Raw genomic sequence first — 23,194 nt, forward strand, 5'->3', positions numbered from 1 at the left:
GGGTATCATCGAAATCTGTCATTTTGCATTGTGCCCCTTGTTGGTCTGGTAATATGTTACATAACAATGTTAAAACTTTAAGCATGGTTTTGACAACGTTATGATATTTGTCCAACTACAAATAATAGTGTATTTTTTGAAGCTATATTAATTATGCACCCTGGCGTGCTTTGACAAGCCTCTCTTAACGTGTACGTGTCAGCGAGCGGGAACTTCTGGTAACCCCACCAACCCCTCTTTCGCCCTCACCCTGTGTTGTAGAATAATCAGATGGGACCCCCTCGGGGTGACTCTAAGCAGCTGGGTGGAGCCCCCCAGCAGCAGTCATCTCACCCTTCTGACCAGAACCACCAGCAGGCCTCCAAAGCACCTCCACCAGGCCAACAGCAGCCAGCAGAGGCCCAGCCTCAGGGGGCCAAGCCTGGGAGCTTCCCCCAGGACGGGGCCTCCTCTGGGGGCATGGACTCTAAGAGCGGAAGCCCCCAGAACGGCACGCCCCACGACGCTAACAGCAACCCTGGAGGGACGCCCGGCCACCAGACCCCCTCTGGGGCATCCCAACAGGTCTTCCCCTCTCTGGACCTTCCCAATGGTGCCGACGCCAAACTCACGGCCCAGCAGCAGCAGCTGGCACACGAGCTGATGTCCAGCATGGGGGACAACTCTGAGGGCCTGTCCCAGGAGCAGCTGGAGCACCGCGAACGCTCCCTGCAGACGCTACGGGACATCCAGCGCATGCTCTTCCCCGATGACAAGGAGTTATCCCTCAAAGACATGGTAGCTATGGGGCAGGGCAACCCAGGCGGGCCTCCTGGGCCCAACCCCGGCATGATGGAGGGGGAGCCCAAGAAGCCTGGGGAGCAGGGCCCCCTCCAGGCCATGATGGCCCAGTCCCAGAGCCTGGGGAAGCCTGGAGGCCCTGTGGGGCCCCGCCCTGATGGCACTTTGTTTGGGCCCGGAGGCCTCAGAGACATGTCATTCTCCCCGGACGAGCTGGGGCCTCCGCCTCCTGGGCCGCCTATGAACTCTCACGGAGGGCCCGGCGGTGAGCACGGGGCTCACACAGGGATGAACCCGGAGCAGATGGCATGGCTGAAGCTGCAGCAGGAGTTCTACGAGGAGAAGAAAAGGAAGCAGGAGCAGATGCAGCACCGGGGACCCATGGGCGACATGATGATGCACCAACAAGGCCCCCGGGGCCCCATGATGCGCGGGCCCCCGCCTCCCTACCAGATCAATTCGGCTGGGGAGATGTGGGGCCCCGAGCACTTCCCAGAGCAGATGAACATGGGCCCCCGGGGCCCCATGCATCCCCACATGCAGAGGATGCCCGGCGGCTTCCCTCCTGGCATGATTAACCCGGGCATGGAGGGCGGCCCCAACCCCAGGGGGCCCCGGCCTGGAATGAATTGGCCCGACGACATGGGACCCAACATGGGCGACGGCAGGGGCTTCTTGCCCGGACAGGGGCCGTTTGTAGGGCCAGGGGGTCGGGTGGAAAGGTTCCCCAACCCACAGGCGGTGCAGGAGGCCATGTTCCAGCAGGGCATGGGGGGTGACAAGCAGGGCATGGGGCTGCCACATGGCATGATCATGGAGATGAACAGGGTGATGGGGGGAAACGGCCCCCGGGGGCCAATGGACGGCAACGGTCCTAACGGAGGAGGCATGATGTTTCCCAGAATGCCTGGCGACGTTGGCCCCATGAGCCCATCCTCCAGGATGGAGTTTGTCAAGGGCCTGGGCCGGGACATGGGCCCCGAGTTCAGCATGGGCCCCGGGAACATGAACATGGGACCCAACCCCCAGATGATGCAGGCTAAGATGAGGGGGGAGCCTCACATGAACCCCGAGGAGATGATGAAGATGAGAGGAGGCTCCATGCCAGAGAACATGGGCCCTCAGAAGATGATGCAGGGGCCTCCCTTCCCTGACCAGGGGCACCACCCAGGGGACTTCAACATGGGCCCCAACCGCCACTTCCCTGGTATGGGGCCTCACAGGCCAGGGAACCCTAGGTGCCCCAGAGTTGAACCCCCCTTCGGCCCTGACCAGCGAGGACCCAACCACGGCGGCAACGGTCGCCTCAGCCACATGCCCCCCAACTCGGGCCCGCCTCCCAGCCAGAGGAACATGGGGGGCCGCAAGGGTCCTCAGGACATCCAGGGCGGCCAGGCTAACTCACCCAACATCAACCCCCTCAAGTCCCCTACGCTAAGGCAGGTCCAGTCCCCCATGCTGGGCTCGCCCTCTGGGAACCTCAAGTCCCCCCAGACGCCCTCCCAGCTGGCCGGCATGCTCCAGGGGCCCTCAGCGGCAGCAGTGGCCGCGGCCGCTGCCTCCATCAAGTCTCCCCCCATGATGGGTTCGGCTGGAGCCTCTCCCGTCCACATGAAGTCACCCTCGCTCCCGGCACCCTCCCCAGGGTGGACATCGTCTCCCAAGCCCCCCATGCAGAGTCCAGGCATCCCCCAGAACAACAAGCAGCCCCCGCTCAGCATGACCTCACCCAACATGATGGGCAACGTGGAGCAAGGTGAGTCCCAGAAGTTTCTCCTCTGTTAGCCTTCCATCAATTCAGTTCAGTAGATTGTGCTTTATGGACTGAATCTTGACTTGAGATCTGTGCTTTTAACTCAGACTCAGGCAATGGGAGATTTGTGTGAAAGCTTGAGTTTAATTAGGATTCAGCCCTACGTGTTCTCTGCATAAGAATGTACAGTGGATATTTATGTAACTGATCTCTCCTCTTCTCTCCCCCCTTCTCGTCGTCCTCTCCCTCTTCTCTCCCCCCTTCTCGTCGTCCTCTCCCTCTCCCCTTCAGGAGGGAATGGTCCCCCCACAGCACCCCCTTCCAGTAGTGCTTCCAGTCTTCCGTCTGGCAGCCCCTACGCCCTGCCCCCTGAGCCCACGATATCTCAGAACCCCCTGTCCATCATGATGTCACGCATGTCCAAGTTCGCAATGCCCACTTCCACGCCCCTCTACCACAACGCCATCAAAACGGTGGCGAGCTCGGACGACGACTCGCCACCGGCCCGCTCGCCGAACCTGCCGCCCATGAACATGTCTGGTAAGAGCTCCAACATGCTGTTATATTTTGCATACAAACACCCACAAAGCTGTACTAGAGAGGTAGGTGTTTAGACCAGGCCATTTTCTGTTAACGCATCACAAATCATAAATACTTATACATATCTGTATCCAATTTTGCACCTTGGCAATTGTCTTCTACACATACCCCTGGAGCCTAGAACATTCACTATACTGAGGCGTAAGCTTAAGCATTTTATGTTTTTGCTCTTTGTTTTATGGTTTGAATGTAGTGATCTCACCCTGCCTGTCTCTCTGCTGCCTCCTATAGGTCTGGGAATGAACCACCACCCTGGCCACAATCGCATGATGGCTCCCACGTCACAAGGCCCCATGCCTGCTCTCAGCCCCATGGGTATGAACACCATGGGCTCCCAGCCCCTCTCCCACGGCATGCCTAACCAGATGCCCTCGCCCAACCCGATGGGGGGACCCCACCAGGGGCCCATGGGGCCGGGCATGATGGGGCCCCACGGCATGATGATGCCTGGCGGGCAGGACCCAGGGATGGGCAACCCTCAGATGATACCTCAGGGCCGTATGGGCTTCACCCACCGAGGCCAGGGATTCCCCCCTGGCCACTCTCCTCCTCAGCAGGTCCCCTTCCCCCACAACGGCCCCGGGCCCCAGGGTGGTTTCCCTCACGGCATGGGCTTCCAGGTGGAGGGGGGCCCCATGGGCAGAATGGGCAACATGGGCCCCGGCGGGGATCCGGGCGGCATGTGTAAACCCAACACCCCGGGAGGAGGTCAGGACTTCAACATGTTCAACAATGATAACGACCTCCACGAGGTCATGCGAACGGGAGCCACCGGAATGCCGGAGTTTGACCTCTCCCGGATTATCCCATCGGAAAAGCCGAGCCAGACTCTGTCCTACTTCCCCCGTGGTGGCGACGGCCCGGGGGTGAAACCTCCTCACCCCTCCGGCCCCCAGGGCTTCCCTCCCCAGATGCAGGGAATGATGGAGGGGAACCCTAGGATGGGGATGCCCATGCAGGGGATGGGGGGTCCGCCGGGCCCTGGCCACATGGGGGGGCCCCAAGACATGCCAATGGGGAACCCTGGCCATAATCCCATGCGGCAGCCACACCCGGGCCACCCCGGCTTCATGTCCCAGGGCATGATGGGACCCCAGCACCGGATGCTGTCACCGGGGCAGCAGCCGGGCATGATGGGAGGACCTGGGCAGGGGATGATGCAGGTTAAAGAGAGGGGGGGGCCTATGTACAATCACCCGGGCCCCGTGGGCTCGCCCAACATGATGATGTCACTCCACGGCATGGGTGGCCCCCAGCAGACTATGATGATGCCGCCTCAGATGAGGCCTCGCGGCATGGCAGGGGACATGGGCATGGGCTTCAACCCTGGTCCCGGAAACCCCGGGAACCTTATGTTCTGAGCTGCTACAGCCAAGTAGAAACTAAAGACCTGACTCGGAACCTAGGAGTCTAGAACCTAGGAGTCTAGAACCTGCGCAAACAAAGGAATACAAATGAGACTTGTGCTCTCTTATGCTGTTGTTGTGTGGACTGGGGACACATACATTCAGTCCGGCACATACTCACACATCCCGAGACACTTTTGGGCTGGTTTAGCAGTCCGTCGGGTGTGGTGGTGCAACTGCAGCGTGTTCCACGGAGGGGACTGATCTTTCTCTGTTTGGGAAAACGTAGAATGTACGGCACGAGTCTAAGCTCCAGTGTTCTACGGACGGATAGGAAATGGGCCTCTTCATAAAAACTCAAGGGATGACCCGGGACCAGAGGTCCGTAGTTGTACTGTTGTTATAAGAACAGCTGAACTACGAAATGTAAAGAACAATAAAGCATTAAAAACACAACGAACTGAATGAAAAGACAAAAAGGTCACTGTTTTTTTTTTCCTTTTGTTTTTTTTTTGTCCCATTTTTGCCTGTATGTTTACATCTCATCTCATCACTACCCTCCACAGATTACGTGCTCTTTGTATTTGTGTACTGTAATTGTGTTGTTAAAGGGATTTTACTAGTGACTTCTAGTTTGTTTCCCCATCTTCTTTTGTTAAGGAGGGTGGGGTTGTGGAGGGGGGGGGGGTAGGGTAGCCAAATGTCGCTGCAACTCCCACTCCGAAATTCTGTTTACCATGTAGGGGGGGGGGGTCAAAGTATTTTAAAAACTGCATTTTCCTTTGTTACTCTACATGATATGCCAAACGATGACCTCATACAGATAATAGTATTATTAAAAAAGCACAAACATGATTTAGCTGTAAAGAAAATGTTTTCTTTTCTCCTGTTTTTGTCAAAAAAACACTTGGTAGGAGGGGTGATTCTCTGGCGTACGCAGTGAGGTGCTGATGAGGCCTGGTTTAGAATTGGATGTGGGTTGGGGGGGAAGTCTGTCACACCTCAAACCCCTCTCAGCCCTAACGGACACGGCAGTAAGCAAAGCCTCTGCTCTCACCCTTCCAGGCTAGGAGTACAGAGAGGAGAGTGAAGAAGACGAAGCAGCCTTAACCATGTCTGGATTACTTGGAGGGGTGACCATACAATTTTGCAGATTTTTTTTTTTTTAAACAAAAATGTCATTAAAAAAACTTGACAGAAAATGAGGTAATGGGTTGTATCAGTGTTCCTGCCTCTCCTGTGTTAACACATTGTCATGTGACTCCATTGAATTTGGTACAGGGCTGTGGTGTTGGAAGACAAATAAAAGCTATTGTTTGGTATACAGGTGGCGTGTGTTGTGTCGTATGCTATTTTCCCCTAGCACACCAGTCAATCACACCTTTTGGAGGCGTAATCTACGTATGATTCATGTTATTTTCCATCAACTATAAGGAAAAATCCTTTGTGTCGATTGCAATGGATCTCACACTGTATAGAGCAATATGGCCACCTAGTGGAGAAACACTGGTCAGTGGCGCTTACGTTCCATTCGAGTTCCAGGGCCCATGCCAACAACTATCCTATTGTGGTACTCTACTCCAGTGGTTCTCTAACTTTTTGGGGTACTGTACCACCAAGCACATTTTGTTCCCTAAAGTACCCCCTCGTGTGCATTTCACCAGTACGCCTATGGTCTTTTGAGTCTCTTCGAGTATTCCCTGTGGATAGGCGAAGCACCCCCAGGGGACCTGGTTGAACTACTGCTCAATAGAGCCTAGTGCATTGTTAAACCCTTTTTGTTATTGAAGATTGGAACTGGCAGCAATATCTGACAGACTGGTGTTGGCAAGTGATTTTACTCCCGGGTTGATATAATGCTTCAAGTGTTTCAGGCCAAAATGATAACTATACAATCGGGGCCCGTATTCCTCAAAGCGTCTCAGAGTAGGAGTACTGAGCTAGGATCAGGTCCCCCCCCTCTTATAACTTTAAAGGCAAAACTGATCCTAGATCGGCACTGCTACTCTGAGATACGTTGTGAATTCAAGCGCAGGTGTTGAGACTATTTCCATTGAATGTCCATACATACTCATTGTATGTAAGTTAACCAGCCCCCCAGGGAATTATCTTTGGCTCCCATCCAGACCATGCCCTGGGAAACATTGGGAATAATTCTCTAGCCTGTTATCAAAACTTTTAGAAATGCTGGGAATCAGTTCTCAAGGTTTCCTCTGGCTCTAAATATCCACCAAGACACTATAATTAAATTACCCAGCATTCCAGAGAGCAGCCTGGTCCGTCAGCCTGGCCAAGGGGGCTTTGCTCTCGACTAATTTTAGAGAGGGTAAGTGTGTCCTGCAGCTGTGAAGCCTGGCATTCATGTCTCTGGTTTAAACACACAGATTAAATATGGCTATAACGAGGGGTTCTAAAAGATCAGGACAAATGGATACTGATACTCAAATGATTGACCCTGTTGCTCGATAAGAGGCCAGTTAAAAAAATATACATCTCAGATGAGGTGTGTTCATAGGTTAGAAAATATCAGTCAAATACAGTGCATGGTACATATGGGATGTATATATTGAGTTTGTGCTCGTTTTACATTTTGTCTTAATTTGTGAGAAGAGAATCAGTGTTCTTTACCGTACGCACAGTCAATATACAATACAGTGCAGATAGAACAGTGAACATTATTGTCATCAGTGTGCAAAATAGAATCGCTCTACTTAAAATATGAGTAGATAAGACATAGCTTGCAAATTCCTATCATGTGTCACGGGTAAATGTGTTTTTAACGGCAGACAATATATACTTTTACATACAAAATGAACATGAAAACATTTGGAACACTAAAGATACATAGATTTTCACATTGCTTTTTGCTAAAGTGCAACGTTTACAAAAATGTGATTGCAATGACACCCCCCCCCCCCCCCCCCCAATACAATATAATTCACATTAAACAAAGATATGTTGAAAATTAGTTAAACAACATTTTTTTTGTTAATTCGTATTTAGATTTAGTTAAACATTTCAAAACGTAAATCGGAGATTTGTTAAAACATTATACACACAGATTCAGTAAACTAGTGTAAAACTATTTCAGTTTTCGACCACATACCACCAGGTAAAAAAGCTAGGTCTTATTTTTATATATATATATATATCTCAGCACTTCTGTTTGCTAATTCTGAAAGGGTATCACTTTCCAAAAATTAAGAGAATTCCTCTCTGGCTCGAGACAGACACTCGTTTGGCAAGATCACTTTCAAGGTCTCTGCCCGGTTTTCCGATAGCGATGGAATGTAGGCTTACGAGTGTTTTAATGATGCGTCTTTCCTACAACGACCGAAGGAAGAAGTAACATGCGTCTGCCAAAACACCACGCAGAGAGAACGGTCGCAAAGAGGGTCGTTGGAGCGTTGTGTCGATACTGATAGGCTCGAAAGAAAAGGAGCGCTGGTCTCGGATCAGCTTTCTTCATTCAAATATTTCCTTAACATTATAATTATTTCACAATACTGACTACGGATCAGCTCCTATTGAGACAGTTTATTATGAATAATGCTTACCCAATGAAAATGCACTAAATCACCGATTTGGCACATCATTGCACACACAGGGAATATGTTGAGACAAATACTGACAGTAGCCTACAAGTAGCAAAATCAGGGGTGCAACTTTCACTGTGGACAGGGGACATGTCCCCCCCACATTCTGAAATGGCATTTTTGTCCCCCCCATATCATTGGAATATGATACAAAACGATGCAACGGTGTGCTTTAGGACCATGTGGACTCCTCCGAGCAGTCAGGTAGGCTGTTTGGAGTGTTTATCTGACTGAATAAAAATATATATATATTTATTATGTCCCCCCCCCACTTCTAAAATCAACTTGCGCCCCTGAACAAACTAGAACTCAATTGATTGAACATTAAATGTATTTCAATATGATTGAAATAGGCCTACAGCCTACTGTTTATATTTTAATGCAGTCGTCTCGGTTTTCATTTGAAGCATCTTTGCATTTCTAGTCGACTTTGTTCTGAATGTAACAGTATAGCTTCCGTCCCTCTCCTCACCCCAACCTGGGCTTGAACCAGGGACCCTCTACACACATCAACAACTGACACCCACGAAGCATCGTTACCCATCGCGCCACAAAAGCCGCGGCCCTTGCAGAGCAAGGGGAACAACTACTTCAGGTCTCAGAGCGAGTGACGTCACCAATTGAAACACTATTTGCGCGCACCACCGCTAACTAGCTAGCCATTTCACATCGGTTACATGAAGTTATCAGAGTCACAGAGACATATAAACCATGTGATTCAATGTTTAGCAGAGATGTATGTGTATAAAGTGACGAGGGAGGTCGAAAAAGCATCTGATGCACTTAGCTGTTCTAGGAGTTGTCTGAGGCAGTCGTTAGATTACGAGCGTTTTCAATTGCAAAGTTAATACTGATGATTTTGGGAAACTGCTCTGAGTTATAATGATGCTCCAACGAAGGTTCTAACAATGAATTTAGGCTTAAGATGGTTTTGGGAAACGGGCCACCGGGTCAGTCAGGGTATCTGAACTATGCACTATGAACTATGTTCTCCCCACACCCTGGGAAGCTTGTTATGTCTGCTTTAACCGATGATGGCTCCACATAAATAAAGCCCTGATCAGAATAGGTTGTAATTTGTCTGTCTCTCTTTAACCATACATAGTACACCAAAAATCCCACGGGTCATCCCTGTAGGTCCTATTGGATCTCTGGTGGGAAGTGATGACAACATCAGGATTCACATGGTGTGTCTGCGTGTTTGTGTTGTATGCCAACGAAAGTGTCTGCGTGCCTCTGTAAATGTAGCGTGTGTGTATGTGTTTGTGTTCGTGTGCATGCGTGAGAGAGAGCAAGCTTGCACACGCAGAGCATTCGTCTAAGCGTGCGTTTGTGGGTCACTGACAGGCAGCCGTCCTTCACATATCTCTCTCTCTCTGAGTGACAGACTGGCTGTCATCTGTCCCACTTAGCTGTCCCCATCAGCCAGTCAGTGTCACAGAGCGGATAGTGTGGCAGTGACCCACTCATTCTCAGGTCTGACACAAGGCCCCCCTGTCTCTCAGGGAGAGACTCCGTGACAGTAGTCAGAGTCAATGTCTCAAATGGCACCTTATTCCCCTATATAGTGCACTACTTTTGACCAAAGCTATATGTGCCCTGGTTTAAAGTAGTGCGCTATATAGGCAATAGGGTGCCATTTAGGACTCAGACAGACAGAGGTCTCAGACAGTCACATTAGTGGATTAGTCCTGAGGGCTAAATATGAAGGCTCTAACCCCTCTACAGCTGTGCTTGATTAGTTTGAGTATTCCGTTTCATGACTTGTGATACTTTGTGACTTCGTTGACTTGTCCCATGCAGTGTTCAAATTAGTCCCCTACAACAGATGAGTCATAGTCATCCCAGTCTTGTGTGTGTGTGTGTGTGTGTGTGTGTGTGTGTCTTTGAAACGATCCAGGGACAGTGTGTGTGTTGGGAATTGGCGCTATACAGCCAAGTCATCCGGTCGCACACGGCTACTGGAGCCACTGGTCTTGCTCAGACGCCTCTTGTCCTTCAGGAAACCGTTTTGGAGCAGCGAAGGGGGCGGGGTGCAGGCGTTGGGCGTGTCGGCGTGCCCCTCATAGGTCACGTGCAGGAAGTCTTCCGTTTCAAGGTCATTGTGGACAACACGGTGGCGCTCAGTGGCCATGTTGACTGAGTTCTGCTGGTGGGCCAGCCGGTTGTTGAAGGGGGGGCAGCTAGGATGGGGGTGGGATTGGGAATGCATGGGGTGTGTGTGAGGGGAAGAGCTAACACACTGGCTGAAGTTTGGGGGTGGGGTGCAGGGCATGGATGGACGGGGTGGGCTGTCAGGTTCAGCGGAGATGACCGTAGCACTTGAGGGCGTGCGTCCTTGTAGCAGCTGTTGTTGTTGCTGTTGTCGTTTCCTCCTCAGAAACCTCTGACACTGCTTAAAGGCCAGGTGGTAGAGCTCCACGGCGCTGAGAAACAGCGACACGCCCGACACGGCCAGCATGAACACGATGAACACATTCTTCTCCGTGGGCCGCGAGACGTAACAGTTAACCGGGTGTGGACAGGGCCGGCTGTGGCACACGTACAGGGCGTTGAGGAAGACCCCGTAGAGGATGTACTGCACCACGATGAAGACCACCTCCATTAGCGTCCGGATCAGGATGCTCAACACGTAAGTCTGCAGCAGCGCCCCGCGCAGACGCACCCTGCCCATGCCGCTGCCCTCCTTCTCGCACTCTCCCCCCTTCTGTTCCCCGTGCTCCAGATAATGCTTCTCCTCTCCGTCTTCCCCTCCTCCTTCCTCCCCGTCACCTCCCCCCTGGTCCTCCTGCTCCTTGCGCCGGCGTTTCTCCTCCATGCGCACCGTGTGCATGGCGTGGCCCATGTAGATGAGCGACGGTGTGGACACGAAGACAATCTGCAGCACCCAGTAGCGAATGTGGGCGATGGGGAAGGCCGTGTCGTAACAAACGTTCTCGCAACCGGGCTGCTCCGTGTCGCAGGTGAAGTCCTCCTGCTCGTCGCCCCATGACGACTCGGCGGCCGTGCCCAAGACCAAAATACGGAAGATGAAGAGGATGGTGAGCCACACCTTGCCCACAGACGTTGAGTGTTCCTGCACCTCTTCCAAGAAGTTGCCCAGGAGACTCCAGTCGGCCATCACCCGTCACACACCACACCTCTGGAACGGCCTGAGAGAGAGTAGAGCAGTCAGGGAACAGTCAGTCACCATCTATAACTACCATCTAGCCTGGTCCCAGATCTGTTTGCGTTGTCTTTCCAACTCCGATGGTCACTGGTATGCCATTAATGATAGGAGTTGGCAAGACATTACAAACAGATCTGGGACCACGTTAACTACAATCTACTGCACTTATAGATAAATTAATTACATTTCTGCATTGAATGAAAGTGCTGTTGTTCTGTGGGATATTTTATTTGTGTTTCTTTTTTCAGGACATTTAATTATTCTGTTTCATGGCTTGTCACACTTAATTCACTTGTGTCATGCAGTGTTGACTTGTGTTTTTATTTGACTGGTTTCCAAGTTTCTCTTCATTACACCAAAGTATTCTGTGCTGTGCTGAGCTGCTGCGCTCTGTGTACTGTACCTTACTGTACTGTACTGAGCAATGCTGTGATGTACTGTACTGAGCAATGCTGTGCTGTATTGTACTGAGTGATGCTGTGCTTTACGATTCTATGCTGTTTTGTACCAGGCGATGTATTTGGGGCTGTGGAGTGGGTATATTAATAGACTTTTCTCCCTGTGTGACCACAGTGGGCTCAGTAGACTGACCTAGTTTGAGCCAAGTATGTTCCCACAGCCCTGCCTGCCTGGCCCAGCAATCTGGGAAATTGAGATGTCAGTTTTAAGGAAGTCTAAAGTCAACAAAAACACAGAAATAAACATGTCACAGGGCTTATCTTTGCATTACTTAGCCTGGGAAAGACTGAGACATACTGATTTACATTTCCTTTGGCCAGAGATTGATGGTGCGTATTTCTTGACACATCGAAAACAAACAAAGTCAATAAGGAAGTAGTGACTGGTAAGATGTAAAACATGTATAAAGAGCTAAGAACTAATAAATCAATGCACTTTGTTTCTGTTAATAGAAATGAATCCGTCTCAGAACTGAGTCAAGACATTTTCAAAGGACCCGTTCCCTCAAAAGCATTTTCCAATAACAGACGCCATATATGACAATATACAGTAAATAACTATATTATTTTTAGTATAGGAAAGTCTTCTTCTTCTTGGTAGTTGTTTAGGTCTAACTTATGAACACCGGAGCTTTACCATTTCATCACCCCATGAACTCTACTGTCAGCTCTTCTCGCTGTGCATATATATCTGCACTCGAACTAGCAGCGTTACCTGCCCCGATACAAAAGCCTTGGCCCTTGCAGAGCAAAGGAAACAGCTACTTCTATGTTGAACACTACTAGCACACACAGCTCACTAGCTGGCGATTCCACATCGGCTCCATGAGCACAGACAGTACAGTAGTGTGTACTCCAGACTCCCCCCACTCACACTCAAATAAAGGATAAACTAAGTAGTGTCTATTGAACAACTTTTCATAGTACTTAGTTTCATACAGTAGGCACACAGTGAAAACCTTTATTAAACTAAATAGCATATGTAAAAAGACAGCTATGCAAGCTTGATGTTTGACAAACTATGCAGTATGATAATTACCGTTGTACAGACTAAGTGGTTCAAGTTAAGGTTGTGTTCGCTTCTAAGAAGTTGTGTTCAGTCTTACCAGCAGAGACATTAAACCTTCCTTCGACTAAAATCCATCTGGCACTGAAGGTTGTATTTTCTTCAGACTGTATAGATCCTCAGTCTTTCTCTCTAGACGAGACTGTGTATTACTGTAACTTTGTAGCATTTCCCCTCTCTTTCTCCCTCACTTCTCCTGAAGGGCATGACCAATGGAAAGTATGGAGTTGCAGGATCAGTGCTCTTTAAGCTCAAGTGAGGGTGTTGATTAGACAGTGTGTGTGTGTGTGTGTGTGTGTGTGTGTGTGTCTGTGTGTGTGTGTGTCTGTGTGTGTGTGTGTGTGTGTGTGCGTGCGTGCGTGCGTGTGTGCGTGTGTGTGTGTGTGTGTGCGCATGTGTGTGTGTCTGAGGAAGAGGGAAAGTGGGGTAATAGGGTTTCCCTGCTTTATCTACAGCGGACCAGTAGTTTGTGTGTGAGGACGATTTAAGCTCTAGTGGCCACGACAGTGACCTCAGGCAAGTTATGGGAACTATGGCTGAGTGGAAAGTCGTTTTTTATAAGATATAATAGAAATAATACTAGCCCATATTGGTGTATAAAAACGGTTATTCAAACATGGCAAAATAACCTGGAATTTCTTTCTAGGGGGAAGAATGGGTTTTACTGCTGCTGCACATCATTTAGTAAATCAGTTTGACAAGAGTCATTGAGATTGACTCACTTCCCATAGAAACTCACCTCCCTTTACATTTCTGTCTGAGCGTTCTTGGTCGCCATCCTGTCCCCCACTAGGCAGTCGAGGAAGCAATGTCAAACAATATGATTTCCTACTGCCAAGGCACTTACAGTGAGGGAAAAAAGTATTTGATCCCCTGCTGATTTTGTTCGTTTGCCCACTGACTAAGAAATGATCAGTCTATAATTTTAATGGTAGGTTTATTTGAACAGTGAGAGACAGAATAACAACAAAAAAATCCAGAGAAACGCATGTCAAAAATGTTATAAATTGATTTGCATTTTAATGAGGGAAATAAGTAGTTGACCCCCTCTCAATCAGAAAGATTTCTGGCTCCCAGGTGTCTTTTATACAGGTAACGAGCTGAGATTAGGAGCACACTCTTAAAGGGAGTGCTCCTAATCTCAGTTTGTTACCTGTATAAAAGACACCTGTCCACAGAAGCAATCAATCAATCAGATTCCAAACTCTCCACCATGGCCAAGACCAAAGAGCTCTCCAAGGATGTCATGGACAAGATTGTAGACCTACACAAGGCTGGAATGGGCTACAAGACCATCGCCAAGCAGCTTGGTGAGAAGGTGACAACAGTTGGTGCGATTATTCTCAAATGGAAGAAACACAAAAGAACTGTGAATCTCCCTCGGCCTGGGGCTCCATGCAAGATCTCACCTCGTGGAGTTGCAATGATCATGAGAGCGGTGAGGAATCAGCCCAGAACTACACGGGAGGATCTTGTCAATGATCTCAAGACAGCTGGGACCATAGTCACAAAGAAAACAATTGCTAACACACTACGCCGTGAAGGACTGAAATCCTGCAGCGCCCGCAAGGTCCCCCTGCTCAAGAAAGCACATATACATGCCCGTCTGAAGTTTGCCAATGAACATCTGAATGATTCAGAGGACAACTGGGTGAAAGTTTTGTGGTCAGATGAGACCAAAATGGAGCTCTTTGGCATCAACTCAACTCGCCGTGTTTGGAGGAGGAGGAATGCTGCCTATGACCCCAAAAACACCATCCCCACCGTCAAACATGGATGTGGAAACATTATGCTTTGGGGGTGTTTTTCTGCTAAGGGGACAGGACAACTTCACCGCATCAAAGGGACGATGGACGGGGCCATGTACCGTCAAATCTTGGTTGAGTACCTCCTTCCCTCAGCCAGGGCATAGAAAATGGGCCGTGGATGGGTATTCCAGCATGACAATGACCCAAAACACACGGCCAAGGCAACAAATGAGTGGCTCAAGAAGAAGCACATTAAGGTCCTGGAGTGGCCTAGCCAGTCTCCAGACCTTAATCCCATAGAAAATCTGTGGAGGGAGCTGAAGGTTCGAGTTGCCAAACATCAGCCTCGAAACCTTAATGACTTGGAGAAGATCTGCAAAGAGGAGTGGGACAAAATCCCTCCTGAGATATGTGCAAACCTGGTGGCCAACTACAAGAAACGTCTGACCTCTGTGATTGCCAACAAGGGTTTTGCCACCAAGTACTAAGTCATGTTTTGCAGAGGGGTCAAATACTTATTTCCCTCATTAAAATGCAAATCAATTTATAACATTTTTGACATGCGTTTTTCTGGATTATTTTGTTGTTATTCTGTCTCTCACTGTTCAAATAAACCTACCATTAAAATTATAGACTGATCATTTCTTTGTCAGTGGGCAAATGTACAAAATCAGCAGTGGATCAAATACTTTTTTCCCTCACTGTATTTTTTTATTCTACACAATGTGGCTTGATTGCTGTACACTCCACACCAAACACTATTTCCACATTCCTGGGGGTCATGGCATACATACAGTATGGTCCCTCTAGGTCTGTCACAGCAAGATAGATGATTTTCACTCTTAGCCTTCTGACTAATTTGAAATAGGGGAGACAGTCCACTGGGGCCTTTGCCTTCCCACACTGCTCATAAATAAGTTATTATTAACATAATCAATCTTCATACAGACCAGTTAGTCACAAATGAAAAATATTCCCATCAGGGATAGTTCACATTTTAAAGTAGAAAATAAGATAAAACTTCAAAAAGGTGAACCTTCTCTCCAGCAGGGTTTACTAAAGTCTGGTACCTGAATGATAGCTTTCTGTAGAGGTACTGTAATGGTAGAGTAAACCAGCCATGACTTTGTTATGTTATGTCTTGGTAGACACACACACCATTTACTCCCAGTTATTGCCACCTGGGAGCTACAGAGTAAAGGGTTTGGACATTTGGATCATCTTTAGCCTATCCTTATAGTCTATTCGCAATTCCACACTTTACTTTACTTTTAGAAGTCTGGCCAATGAGGGTAATGGACTCCTCCTGAATCGTTCAGTCCCTTCTACTTATTTACTTTTAAGAGACTACTTAAGACCATTTTTCAATTTCACAGAGCATAGCCCTATATCTTTAAACATTTTGGAGAATTAGCTTTGACTGAATAATTGCCACTAATCATTCGAAGCTTAATTATTTATCAAGCGACTTATTTAAGTGTCTAAAGTCAACTGCTTCTACGAAGGTTAATGAGAAAGGTATATATAGTGTGTGTAAAGGCATCATCACCATCTAACTATGGATGTCTCAGAGTTAGTCTGACATCATGTCCTTTCCTTTAAGCTCTTTTTAGCCTTTTAACACCATTCTTTCATGTCACTCGAAGCCCATTGAATACTGTTGGCCACATTTCACCTCAAGGTCACAGGACAATGTAATATTAAGATATTACATCAGGATAAGGGTCCACCCATTATTAATAACAATAGTCTAAGCTCTGAGAATGTATGACTTCCCTATTTTGACTTACTCCTGCTCTCTATATTGTTTGGCTTGCTGCTCTTTTCCTTCCTATGTCATGTTTGTTTTATTTTTGGCTCAATTTCATGTCACTCATCTTGCATGTGCTCTCTGGTTTGTCATCCGATCTGCTCGGTGCTGCTAGCATGATCACCAGCAGCACAAACAAAAAGTCTAAAGACAAGGAGGGTTTTGTCTTTGGAGGCAACGCCAGAGCAGTTGACTATAAACTGCTTTTCTATGTTTAGGCTGCAATCCCTTGGTCTGAAAGAGTCAACTTTAATCTCAAATTCATCTGACAGGTTGGATAATATTTCAGTACTAACAAAACAAGGCTTAATCCTTCAACATCACAGCAGATGCTACGGATCTATGCTGGCTTGGAAACTGCTAATGTTAAGTTGTATGCATTGTCCAGGGCATGCACAGACACATGCATCCACGCATACATGCACGCGCCAGTGGTGTAAAGTACTTAAGTAAAAATACTTTAAAGTACTAATTAAGTAAGTTTTTTTTGGTGTCTGTACTTTACTATTTATATTTTTGACAACTTTTACTTTTATTTCACTACATTCCTAAAGAAAATAATGTATTTTGTGCTCCATACATTTTCCGTGACACTCAATAGCACTCATTACATTTTGAATGCTTAGCAGGTGTAACGGCGGTCGTACAAAGGGGACCAAGGCGCGACGTGTAAAGTGCTCATATTTTACTTTAATGAAGACACTAAATCAAAACAACAAAAACGACCGTCAACAGTTCCGTCAGGTTACAAGGAACAAAACAGAAAACAACTACCCACAAAACCCAAAGGAAAAACAGGCTACCTAAGTATGGTTCCTAATCAGAGACAACGATAGACAGCTGCCTCTGGTTAGGAACCATACTCGGCCCAACACAAAGAAATACAACACATAGAATGCCCACCCCACACCCTGACCTAACCACATAGAGAAACAAACCATCTCTCTCAGGTCAGGGCGTGACAGCAGGACAGAACAAGGGTCCATTTCACACACGTATCAAGAGAACATCCCTGGTCATCCCTTTTTCCTCTGATCTAGCGGACTCACTTGTAAATACTCATTTGTAAATGATGTATAAGTGTTTGAGTGTGTCCCTGGCTATCTGTATATTTTAAAAAACATGAAGATGGCGCTGTCTGGTTTGCTTAATATAAGGAATAAATAATATTTTGTACTTTTACATTTTCATAATTAAGTATATTTTAGCAATTACATTTACTTTTGATTCTTAAGTATATTTAAAACCCAATACTTTTAGACTTTTACTCAAGTAGTATTTTACTGGGTGACTTTCACTTTTACTTGAGTAATTTTCTATTAAGGTATCTTTACTTTTACTCAAGTATGACAATTGGGTACTTTTTCCACCATTGACTGACAGACTGACAGACTGACAGACTGACAGACTGACAGACTGACACACACACACACACACACACACACACACACACACACACACACACACACACACACACACACACACACACACACACACACACACACACACACACACACACACACACACACACACACACACACACACACAGTACTCTACCTGAGATGCAGCTGCTTAGACCAGGCTGGTGCCTTTTCTGTTAAAAATGAAAATGCAGAAAGGTTTTCTCAGTGCTCAGGTGACAGGGAAGAAAAGTAAAGGACTCTCAATATTAGGGGTAAGGTATATTGTAGTAGAACAGTCTTACAGTATTAAGGCAAAAAGTTGTCCCTGAAAGGGTGAAATCCAGAGGTCTTGGTCTCTCTTTCTAGGCTGTGTGTCTCTGTTCAGACAGAAGACTGCTCATCTTGTCTTGTCTTGACACAGAAAGTTGTGTCTGTCACGGTAAAGCAGCAAACTTAGTCTCTTTCAGTGTCCTGGCTAAAGACGATTGGGTTTGTCCACCAATGTCAAGTCTCTCTTCTAGAGTCCAAACAGAAAGCTGTTAATCTCTCTCCTCTGGGGCAGAAAATTGAGTCTCTCACCAGTTGGTGTGATGTGTTGAGGGATCAAATCCACTATCTGTCAATGATCAGCGGAAGAAAACAGAATCTTTCAACTTTAAGAAAACTTAAATGTTTTCATCAACTATAATTACTATTTCCCTCTCTTTCCCTTTTTTCATTCCTTGGCAGAGATCAGGGTAGAGGGACTGGTGATGCAGACTTCGAGGACGGACGGAGTAGATGAGGGCACAGACCTCAGGCTGATGAGCAAGAGCAGCTGTCTGTAATGTAGGAGACTACCAGACAGACCACGGGCAGAAATGCAGCCTTAAGCATGGTGGCAGTGGAAGAAATACCAGACATCACTTGTGGCCTGTCCTTCCTACCATACCCAGCACCCGGCAGCCCTCCAATAGCCTCCTCCCTTCCTCCTCCTCCTCTCCTCCTCCTCCTTTGCCTTCCTCTCTCTCTCAGCCCACAATGCCCTCGGTTTGCCTGCCTGGTAATCTATTCTAGAGAGAGGAATATCTCAGGTCAGGAGGGGAAGTCAGATTGTATTAGAACACAATGGCAATTCTACATTGGCCACTAACTCCCATTTTGTCTCTGCTCCCTAAACCATACATAGATCCACACACACAGGAGTGCACGTCACACACACACACACACACACACACACACACACACACACACACACACACACACACACACACACACACACACACACACACACACACACACACACACACACACACACACACACACACACACACACACACACACACACACACACACACACACACACACACAAACACACACACACACACACAGAGAGAGAAAGAGAGGGACACATGCAATCTATTTTCAAGTAACCAAATTACAACTTGATTTTCCATTACTTCCTGGGTTTTACTGATTGCTTTGCAAGGCCTGTTTGCAATACTATTACAGCCTTATGGCTATAAGCAAGTACACACTTAGAAAGAAGGTTTCCAAAAGGGTTCTTCAGCTGTCCCCATAGGAGAACTCTTTTTGGTTCCAGGTGGAAGCCTTTTTGGTTCCATGTAGAATCCTCTGCGGAAAGGGTTTTACATGGAACCCAAAAGGGTTCTACCTGGAACCAAAAAGGGTTCTTCAAAGGGTTCTCCTATGGGGACAGCTGAAGAACCCTTTTAGGTTCTAAATAGCACCTTTTTTTCTAAGAGTGTACAGTGGTAACTGTAGAAATGACCTGTAAGCTGTTGAATGTTAACATCAAGACAACATTGAAAACATTATCATATCAGCCTTGTAACATTGTATTTACACCAGTGAAACCATTGATGCCAATGGTCTCCCTACACTCTTAGAAAAATAGGTGTTATCTAGAACCTACAAGGGTTATTTGGCTGTCCTATAGGAGAACCCTTTGGAGAACTCTTTTTGGTTCTATGTAGAACCCCTTTGGGTTCCAGGTAGAACCCTTTTCACAGAGGGTTTTACCTGGAACCAAAAAGGGTTCTCCTATAGGGACAGCCAAAGAAACCTTTTGGAACACATTTTTAAATCATCAGAATATAGGCTGCGTTCTGGCGTTGATATGGACAGCTGCTGTATTCCAACCGTTCAAATTCAACTGATCGCCTACAGCTCTGGCATGATTCGACAACAATTATTCCTTCTACAAAAACAAATGTGCCTTTCACAAAGGACCATGGAGAATTTTCAGGCAAGCACATGGTTGATCTAAAAATGCAGGTTCATGGCATCAACTGTCATGTCAGTCATTGTAGACCAATCAGCATGGCCAGAGGAGCTCAATTGTAACCACACAGAGAGAGTGTTTGTCTCCCGTGGGTGCTAGGCCTTTATTTACCCCTTCTTCTCCAACCTCAAATCAGAAAGAACAGCTTTGTGATGTTCAGACTTGTGACAAAACATCTGTCCGAGAGGGTACATATTTAGCCGGTTTTCTTGGAATCATGAGTTTTCCTGCTAGGTGATTGTCTAGTCTGGAGTTAGGTCCTCTGGCAACAGTGTCCACACAAATCTGGGGGAAGTTACACTACTTTAGACTTTCAATAACAAAATTGTTCTTTTCCTGCTAAAATGTTGACATTCATGTTAAAGGGAAAGCACATTCCAAAATCAAAGTTGGTCAGATGTTTTCAGACATTTCAAAAGTGGTCTATTGTTGAGATAAGTATCTGTCCCAGGCCATCTGTGGAATGGAAAAGATAATCGGCATATAATTTCCAGATTTTAGTATGCGCTTATCATTTTCCATTTATTTGGAATTTGAGGCGTATACATGTAGCTGTATCAACACATTCGATGGCATAGGACATGGATTCATCTCTACATTAGACCACATTTAACGTCTGAAAACATCCAAGTTAGATATTTGGAGTGAACTGCCCTTTTAATTTGAATGAATAGGCCTGTATCCGAAAAGCTGTTTACAGTTTCTCAATCTTTACTCTTTACAGGTTTCTAAATCTTTTCATGTCCTAGTTTGGTTGGCCACTCAACACGCTTTGGGTTGGACCAATCACAGCTCTGTCAAGGAGCATTAGACAATGCAGTGACCTGTGCCAGCAATAGGGGGCTTTTAACCTGCGAGATAACCTGTAGGGGGCCCCAGTTGAAGCAAATGGGAAACATCAAGGTTCCTCTTTCTGATGAAGCCGGTTGGCGGCCAAAATGTTATGTGATATGCATTAGGTGATAATCATTAGGTTAAGGTGATAATCCTTTCACTCTCTGTCTCTTCCACTGTTCTCGGTAATTCCCTCCCTCCCTCCCTCCCTCTAGGGTGATGGGGTTTGTAACTTTAAGTGGAAAGTGTGAGCAGGCCTCTAGCACTTGTCATCAGCCCCTCTCTGACTCCCGACACCTCTCTATATCGCTGGTCATGAGAACGTAGATAAAATGCCTTCCCTTTATTTAGCCCTCTCTCACTCCACCCTGCGTAGGTGAGAGCAATGCCAGGGCAACCGCCTGCCTATGAGCCTGTCAGGGAGAGCCTTGCTTCTGTCCTGATAAAAGGGGAAAGGGGAGAGAGAGGACACACTAATGTGGTGAGGATGGGTACACTGACTAGATTCAGCAACCTAATTTAACCGTTCAGAGTACTTAAGTACATATTTCATCTAGGGGTGGGTCCAGACCTGGGTTCAAATAGTATTTGTTTTCCACCCCAATACATTAGTTGCACTTGATTGAGCTTGCCTAGTGGAATGAAACCAATAAAGTGTGCCAAAAGTGCAAACCCCGCACACCTGGTACCTCCAAGCTTAATTAAACAATCAAAGTACCTGAAACGGGACAGGTCTGGATGGGATATAATGAGATATATGATGAAAACTAGTTACTATGCAGGTTTACACAATAGATGAAGCTAAAAGACTGAATGTATAGAAAATGAGAGGAGTTGTCCAACTGTCGCTAATCATTGTCATTGTCAAATTCCAACTCAATCTCTTAAAGGGATAGTTCAACCAAATTCCAGAATGACATTGGTTTACTGTGGCATGAATCCAATGCCAGTCTCTATCCTGATATAACATGTTTCATGTCCAAATCATACCAAAATGTCTACAATTGATTCTGTAGCTCAATTAAGGGCTGGGTTCAATCCGTATCGCGGAAGACCTGTGTTAACATTTTAAGGTAATCTTCTGAACGAGACGACATACGCAGCGTTTACTGTGAATGCAGTCTCAGCGAACGCGGGAACATTGCCTTAAAATTTCAATCGAGCAATAACGCGGATCTTCTGCCATACGTCTGCGATACGGTTTGAATCTAGCCCTAAGTTTATGATTTGGACAATGTGAAAAAAATGTCCTAGTCCAATAGCATGAATACCATTATGTGTTGCCATAAAAGCATATGCTAAGTGGAATATATTATTATTATTATTATATGTAAAACTTTCACAATATGTCAATATGTGACATGCATATTTGATGTCTCATTCATAAGTGACATATTTGTTGGAAATTGGGTGCAGTGTTCGTTTTGGCACAATTTTTTAGATTTAGTCTAGTCTTAGTCATTTTGTCTCAAATATAATTAAGTCTTAGTCACATTTTTGTCATTTGAATAATGATTTAGTCTTAGTTATTGTCAAAAAGACAGGCCATTTTTGTCAACTAGATGCCCTTTCATTTTAGACACCACATTTGTATTGCCTCATTAACCTATAGGAAACATACATCACTGACTTCCATGTGCACAAACATACATAGCCTTATCCTACCAACATATTTTTCTGCATAAAATACTATTCTCTTCCCAACAGCAAATATATGACAAACATATAGAATAGAGAGAGAGAGAGAGAGTAGCACAATCACCAGATGGTGCCGCAAAGTATTGGCAAAGTAGTATGGGTTGCACCATCACTCGGTGACATTGCCATTGTTATCAACGTTCCACAGATGCTGCAGCCGCATTAGTGTCCAAAAGTAGAACGGAGCTAATGACTGTTTCTCCCAGTGATGTAGTCGAGTCACTAAACCTCAAGTCTGAATCGAGTCAGACGGTTTATAATCGGAGGCGGAGTGGAGTCTGTCTGCCTGTCTGCCCACGCTCATCGCTTGCTCCCCCGCAGCTCACCAGCTGATGTAGGCTGTGTGGCGTCCTTCCCACTGCAGAATAGAACTGCACAGTGCGTCTGTGCTGCTATTATGAACTGTGCTTATCACTGAAAAGCTCTCAATCTCTCCAAAAACTCTAGTTCAGTCCACTTAGCAATCAGATTTTAGTCACAGAGATCATTTTGTCTTATCTCGTTTTAGTCAACTGAAATTTAATGATAATTTGTTCCGGGCCTATTTAGTCAATTATAGTGTCGTCAAATGCCACTGAAATATAGGTGTTTGACTAATATTTGAGTCATTATTTTTATTGGCGAAATGAACACTGTTGTGTTGCAATGT

At 46.6% G+C, this 23,194-nt stretch overlaps 2 protein-coding genes across 7 annotated transcripts in view; one reads left to right on the forward strand and one right to left on the reverse strand.

Annotated features, from left to right (window-relative positions):
• The window catches only part of LOC106575079 (B-cell CLL/lymphoma 9 protein), a 109,729-nt gene extending 103,923 nt beyond the window's left edge, over positions 1–5,806 (forward strand). For all 5 annotated transcript variants that reach the window (XM_014151238.3, XM_014151237.3, XM_014151241.3 and 2 more), the window contains 3 exons: positions 262–2,536; positions 2,825–3,073; positions 3,365–5,806. In XM_014151238.3, coding sequence (XP_014006713.2) covers positions 262–2,536; positions 2,825–3,073; positions 3,365–4,494 — 3,654 coding nt within the window. In that variant the 3' untranslated portion in view covers positions 4,495–5,806. The remainder of the gene's footprint in view (positions 1–261; positions 2,537–2,824; positions 3,074–3,364) is intronic.
• A 1,215-nt stretch (positions 5,807–7,021) lies between these two features.
• On the reverse strand, positions 7,022–18,682 carry gja5b (gap junction protein, alpha 5b). 2 transcript variants are annotated; one of them, XM_014151234.3, is made up of 3 exons: positions 18,032–18,682; positions 17,884–17,920; positions 7,022–11,227 (listed from the first exon to the last, which is right to left on the reverse strand). In XM_014151234.3, the coding sequence occupies exon 3, from the start codon at positions 11,194–11,196 to the stop codon at positions 10,003–10,005; it is 1,194 nt and encodes a 397-aa protein (XP_014006709.1). In that variant the 5' UTR covers positions 11,197–11,227; positions 17,884–17,920; positions 18,032–18,682; the 3' UTR covers positions 7,022–10,002. The 2 variants fall into 2 exon arrangements, with proteins under 2 accessions (XP_014006709.1, XP_014006710.1); XM_014151235.3 differs by lacking the exons at positions 17,884–17,920; positions 18,032–18,682 and adding an exon at positions 12,809–13,161.
• Positions 18,683–23,194: the final 4,512 nt, after the last annotated feature.

Source organism: Salmo salar, chromosome 17, assembly GCF_965601325.2.
Source record: "Salmo salar chromosome 17, fSalSal1, whole genome shotgun sequence".
Taxonomy (NCBI): Eukaryota; Metazoa; Chordata; class Actinopteri; order Salmoniformes; family Salmonidae; genus Salmo; species Salmo salar.

Bases quoted from the DNA above. Each gene is read 5' to 3' on its own strand.
- gja5b (XM_014151234.3), bottom strand. From the start codon at position 11,196: ATGGCCGACTGGAGTCTCCTGGGCAACTTCTTGGAAGAGGTGCAGGAA.